General features: G+C 35.3%; 1 protein-coding gene across 3 annotated transcripts; it reads left to right on the top strand.

The window, feature by feature from the left end:
• The first annotated feature begins 1329 nt into the window (after nt 1-1329).
• Nucleotides 1330-3072, top strand: LOC129722004 (AP-3 complex subunit sigma-2). 3 transcript variants are annotated; one of them, XR_008727536.1, is made up of 5 exons: nt 1330-1554; nt 1657-1748; nt 1805-2204; nt 2265-2784; nt 2845-3072. XR_008727536.1 is itself a non-coding variant. In XM_055675171.1 (4 exons), the coding sequence occupies exons 1-4, from the start codon at nt 1486-1488 to the stop codon at nt 2277-2279; spliced, it is 576 nt and encodes a 191-aa protein (XP_055531146.1). In that variant the 5' UTR covers nt 1330-1485; the 3' UTR covers nt 2280-3072. The 3 variants fall into 3 exon arrangements, 2 of the variants coding, with proteins under 2 accessions (XP_055531146.1, XP_055531148.1); XM_055675171.1 differs by having other exon boundaries at nt 2265-3072; XM_055675173.1 differs by having other exon boundaries at nt 1403-1554; nt 1635-1748; nt 2265-3072.
• The last annotated feature ends 2370 nt before the right edge of the window (nt 3073-5442 follow it).

A 5442-nucleotide genomic window follows, 5' to 3' on the forward strand; every position in this document is an offset into this window, starting at 1 on the left:
TGCAGAGAAAAATCGGAAGCGACGAGTCGCTCGTCTGACAAGGATTTTCCAGCGAATTTCGTAGTATTTTAATATAATGTAGCCTTTGTTTCAACATAAAATGTCCCGAAATATGCGACTGTAATATTTTCTAATAGTTTTGATTGTTTTCTAGTCGCAAAACTATGTCAATTTAATCAAAGAACATTAAAACTGCATTGTACTGTGCGAGAAATATTCATACAAAATGACATCGCTAGGAATCTTCGCGTCGCTGCACTCACCAGCGAATTGCAGAGTAGTGCTGCAGCGACAATATGTCTGTGATACAGGCTTGTTACGCTGTTATCAAAGACGAGCCCAAGTTTAAAGAACTGCAAGATTCGAAAAAATTGATGAAAAGAAACGGAAGACGAATATCTCCGCGATCAAATGTATAGCAGCATAAATTAACCAAATATCAACCAATCCTGAGAAAATATCACTGACGTTTGGCTCAAACCGTCAATCCATAAAGCCAAGTTTCGTGGATATTGAATGAAATTTGGTTTATTGAAAACTGTCAAATTTCTATTTGTTGTATATAAAGTGCTTCATATTATAACAAGTCTCATGAGAAACAGCGGTTTAAAACAACAAGATTCACAACACCAGTGCGAGGAAGACAAAGTTGGTATATATTAGCTGGCTCTATTCAGGTTTTGTTGATGTAAATCTAGCATAAAGTTGTTTTGAAAATAGACCACCGCTGAAGATGCCCTCAACATACCATGAATTTTTTACCTGCACGCCAGCGTTGCCAGGTCATTATTTTAAAAATCTGGAAAAGGCAAAATAAAAATCTGGAAAAAATCTGGCAGTCATATCGTGGGGTGAAAGGTTAATTTTTCGGATAAAAGTCTTGAGGTACGCGAAATTCGAGGTGACAAAATTGCAAAATTTCGCGCCAAAATTGAAGTGATGACCTTTTTGCGGAACAGAGAAAATAAAATCTGGATAAAATCTGGATCATCTATGAAAAATCTGGATAATTGGACGTCAAAGCTGTCTACCTGGATACATGTTCAAAAATCTGGATAATCCCGCTAAATCTGGATACCTGGCAACGCTGCCTGCACCCTTTAGCAATGTCGCATTGATTTGTTTGTCTGTTTCAGACGTTTAAGTGGCTTCATCAGTTTTTTTATGCTCTTTCTTCATATGCGGACTCGGCATTTATCAGCTGTCACAATCCTAGGTATAATAGCGAAAAGCTTGCTGCTTCATTTTCACTGCAACAAAATGCCGTTAAGGAATAGAAACATAGAAATATTTCCACCAATCACCAACATCCTCAACATCATACACTTTGACATTACGCTTTAATATTAAGTTTGGCATTAGTCTTCAACTGAGAGTCTGCAATAAGTGAAAAGTTTTGCACCTTTTTTCATGATTAAGATAGATTGTTTATTTGTAAGATCTAAATATATTTTTCACTAGTTTCAAAATATTTCATCCAAGGCGATGATTAAGGCGATATTAGTATTCAATAATCATGGGAAGCCCAGATTATCCAAGTTCTACCAGTATTTCGCAAGTATCATTTAACACCACCAAACTAAGTTCAAGCAATAATCAATACAATACGGTAACATATTTTTATTGCTATCTAGTTATTTTCTTTTGTGATTTTAGAATGAGGACATGCAACAACAGATAATAAAGGAAACCTTTCAATTAGTTTCAAAACGAGATGATAATGTGTGCAATTTTCTCGAAGGAGGAAGGTTATCAGGCATTCCAAATAAAGTGGATTTGTAGTTAATAATGATTTCTACTTCAGTTTAATAGGTGGCTCAGATTACAAACTAATCTACAGGCACTACGCGACGCTGTACTTTGTGTTTTGCGTAGATTCGTCCGAAAGCGAGCTTGGTATTCTAGATCTGATTCAAGTGTTTGTCGAGACGTTAGATAAATGTTTCGAAAACGTGTGTGAATTAGATCTGATATTCCATGCGGACGCCGTTCATCACATTCTATCTGAACTAGTGATGGGAGGTATGGTTCTTCAAACTAATATGTCAGATATCTTGGCTCGCATTGAAGAACAAAATAAGCTTCAGAAACAAGAAGCGGGTCTTTCAGCAGCTCCAGCAAGAGCCGTCAGTGCTGTTAAAAGTATGAACTTACCACAACAGATAAAGGATATAAAATTACCGGATCTTCCGCAAGCTATTAAGGTAATGTAGGATAACAAGCTAGTTTATCAGCTGGTAATTTTTTTTGTTTGTTTTATATAGGATTTAAAATTCTGACCAAACACTAACTTTGATGCGTCATTACTAACTAAGATTGCCTCAGATTCATCCTACATTCCGATCAACAGCAGTGGCCTAGAAGGATTTAACTTCGATTCGTATCAATCAGAACATCCAACAGCATCAGGTGAAACATCATTTGGCAGTAAAACGAAGGACCAGAATGGCAAAAGGAAATTAAAAAATTCGGCTTCCAGCGTTCGCAGTGAGGATATTGCTGATGATAATAATGATAAAATGGTTTGAATGTTAGATAAAGATGTGGTGCTTTCATCATTTTGAAACGTTGCCACGCAAAATAAATTTAAAAAAATCAACGTTTGAGTCAATCACAGAAGCGCTATTGGCAAGCCGGATTCGAAATGTTTGGGATCTAATGTTGATGTTTTTTTTATTACTAGAAATACATTTTTATGAAGCTTGGGCATGCTACAAAGAATGCTGGTTATGCGACCAAACTATGTAGGAATGAGAAAACTATCAAGTCCAAATATCAGCAAGTGTTGGTGTTTTTTGGTAGTAAGAACACTAATGCTTATATTATACCTTACTCTTGTTTCAGCTCAAATCTAAGTCAAACAAAAGTACCCAATGTAAAAGTCGGAAAACACTCACCTAATTTACTCAATTCCCAGAACACAGAAACTACCTATATGCCGCTTGTTGAAGGGGTTTACTTCAAATGTAAATAAAAAACGAGAGAGGTCTCGAAGTAAAGTCGGTTTAACATTTTATCTGCGAAAAATATTTGGAAAAATTGAAGTGTAATAAATCGCTTTAGGTACTACAATATTTACTTTCCGTCACTACTGTATCCATCAGCAATGCCTTGTGAGGCGACTTCTATTATATTTTATGTTTCGTGCATAGCTATTGTGTGGTTATTTGAATCACAGAGACGAGACATATCAAGCTTTCAAGAAGAAGTTACGGTGCCGCTTCATAAGGTTGTTTGTTCAACACATGGCAAGGCTCTTTTATTTTTAAATTCCATTGACGGAAATAAAGTTTGTTAATATCGTTACAATACTTTCAATTCATCTCTAGATGAATACAAAGTTCTAAAATTGTATTCAAATTACTATTAGGAATTTTTTCCTTTTATCAATCTTCAAAGGTGCTAAATCCCCGTGTACTGAAGTATATGTAAAATAGATCCATTCCCACTGTCCACGAAGCAACACAGCGCTCTCTGAGACAAGTGTGAAGTAAAGGAAGCTTCAAAACTGACAGCATATTTTCGTGCTGCACAGTTGGTATTGCTGCGCACTTGAAGCGCCGACACGGCCGCGGAGAGAAAGAAATGCTCGGTATTCGGTTAATTCACTCGTACTCGTTCGCTCTTCGCTGATACATAGATTTTTTGAAAGTCCGTGCCGCCTTGTATCTGGTTACAAATTTTCTTCGCGTTATACATTTTGGAGGTGATTTTTCAGTTTTTCGAATGCATATTTTAATACTCGGTTTTATTGTCTACAATCTTCAAGTGATTTGGTGTTAAAATCGATGATCGCGTCGCAAGGTCGAACGTAAAATCGCTAGTTTTTCCTGAACTGGGAGTTGGTTTGATATCGGCATTTTTGTGTGTGCGGTCATCGGTCTGGAATTAGATCCAGCCGGTTTTCATGTGTGTGTGCGTGTATTGCGCCTACTGGTAGCGTAAAGTTAGACAGCATAAAGGTATGGATTTCCCCCGAAGCAACAAGGGTTTGGGTTAACAAGTTTGAAGTGTCCTGTTCTTTGACAGACAGTGAAATCAAAATAGTGTAATTTGAAAGTGAATAGTCGTGTTATTTCTTATCAAGGGTTTAATTTTCAGTTATAAAATAACAGTGATATAAACTGCAGCGTTCGCAATCAAATTTATGTTAAAATATTTCGAATAAAACGGTCGGCTGTAAGATTTCTGATAGGTACCTTTGATTTATATTATTTTCTAACTGGATAGGAGCTTTACTCGGACGACGATTAATTGGACAGAAGTAAACATATAATTAGGTGTTTCTATCGGTGTCATTATCAATAAGTGGAACAATGACAGGCTGTGAAGCGAACGAAGTTTTCGTAAATTTGATCTTAGGGACTGACACAGCCAGTCTCATATAATAGTTTGTTTGCATACATTAGTATTTGAAACAATTTTGTTTAGTAGGTATTATATGGTATTTTATCAATAGCACTGATAATTGTTCGACAAATACCGTACATTTTTCACCTTCTAACAATGAAATTGAGTTATATTCAAATACTATAGTTAAATTCAATACTATGGAAGATTGGTTCGTTCATTTGTTGCAAACACAATTTCTGCTGGTACATGGTAGTCAATTCAAAGAAAGCTAACTCAAAATTAAAAAAGTATAACAGAATAAATTTGTATAACAACCGTTTTAACATTAGGAAGCATGCATAAATGACGTAGCTTTTTTCCTCATCGAATGCTACGTCATTTATGGATGTTCCCTTAGAGTGATTACTCTAATAAAAGTTGGTACTAATGAAACAGTATACATATAATTAATATATGTATATTATATCTATTCATACCTCACCATGGTATTCAAAAACAAAAAAAAAACGATTTTCACATTTTTGGTGTACATATTTTTTATTCTCAGATGTGCATCATACTGTAAAATTTTCTGTTGAATTCATAAGTGCTCTATTTTTTTATAGATTCGGTTGAAAATTATGTCTCACAGTTTGACTTGGCATGTTGAAAGTTAGATGTAATTCGTATTAGGTGTTATGAGAGAAAAGCAGACAAATTTAAAATTTCTGATATTACTGTATTACTTCGGTTGCCTCTGATTAGTAGTTCTTTATAGGATCAATTTTTTCCGTCTCATCTGGTCTGATGCTGACTTGGAACGTCTGCACCAGCATCTTGTTTTTTTGCCTCATTCAGTCAGGATTTTGCATATATCTTCAATATTTGCATAGCAACAATGAGGCGATTACAGTGCAAAATTACCAAATTTGTGAGTATGTTTTGTGATATATTTTTTAACCAAACAGCAATGTTTTTCAAACAAGATTTTTTTTTCTTGTGATTGTTGATTTTTATTCAAAAATTTTGGCATCTTTCATGCATTGTACAATCGATGAAGGGTTGTGGGTGGAGTGAATGCGGTACTAAAGCTACACACCATAATAATAC

The sequence above is a fragment of the Wyeomyia smithii genome, chromosome 2 (genome assembly GCF_029784165.1).
Source record: "Wyeomyia smithii strain HCP4-BCI-WySm-NY-G18 chromosome 2, ASM2978416v1, whole genome shotgun sequence".
Taxonomy (NCBI): Eukaryota; Metazoa; Arthropoda; class Insecta; order Diptera; family Culicidae; genus Wyeomyia; species Wyeomyia smithii.

What these genes read in the sequence shown, in the direction of transcription:
- LOC129722004 (XM_055675171.1), top strand. Translation starts at nt 1,486, where the DNA reads ATGATTAAGGCGATATTAGTATTCAATAATCATGGGAAGCCCAGATTA. An exon ending in CCAAGTTCTACCAGTATTTC is followed by an intron (nt 1,555 to 1,656) that starts GCAAGTATCATT and finishes TTGTGATTTTAG; the next exon opens with AATGAGGACATGCAACAACA. An exon ending in AATTTTCTCGAAGGAGGAAG is followed by an intron (nt 1,749 to 1,804) that starts GTTATCAGGCAT and finishes TTTCTACTTCAG; the next exon opens with TTTAATAGGTGGCTCAGATT.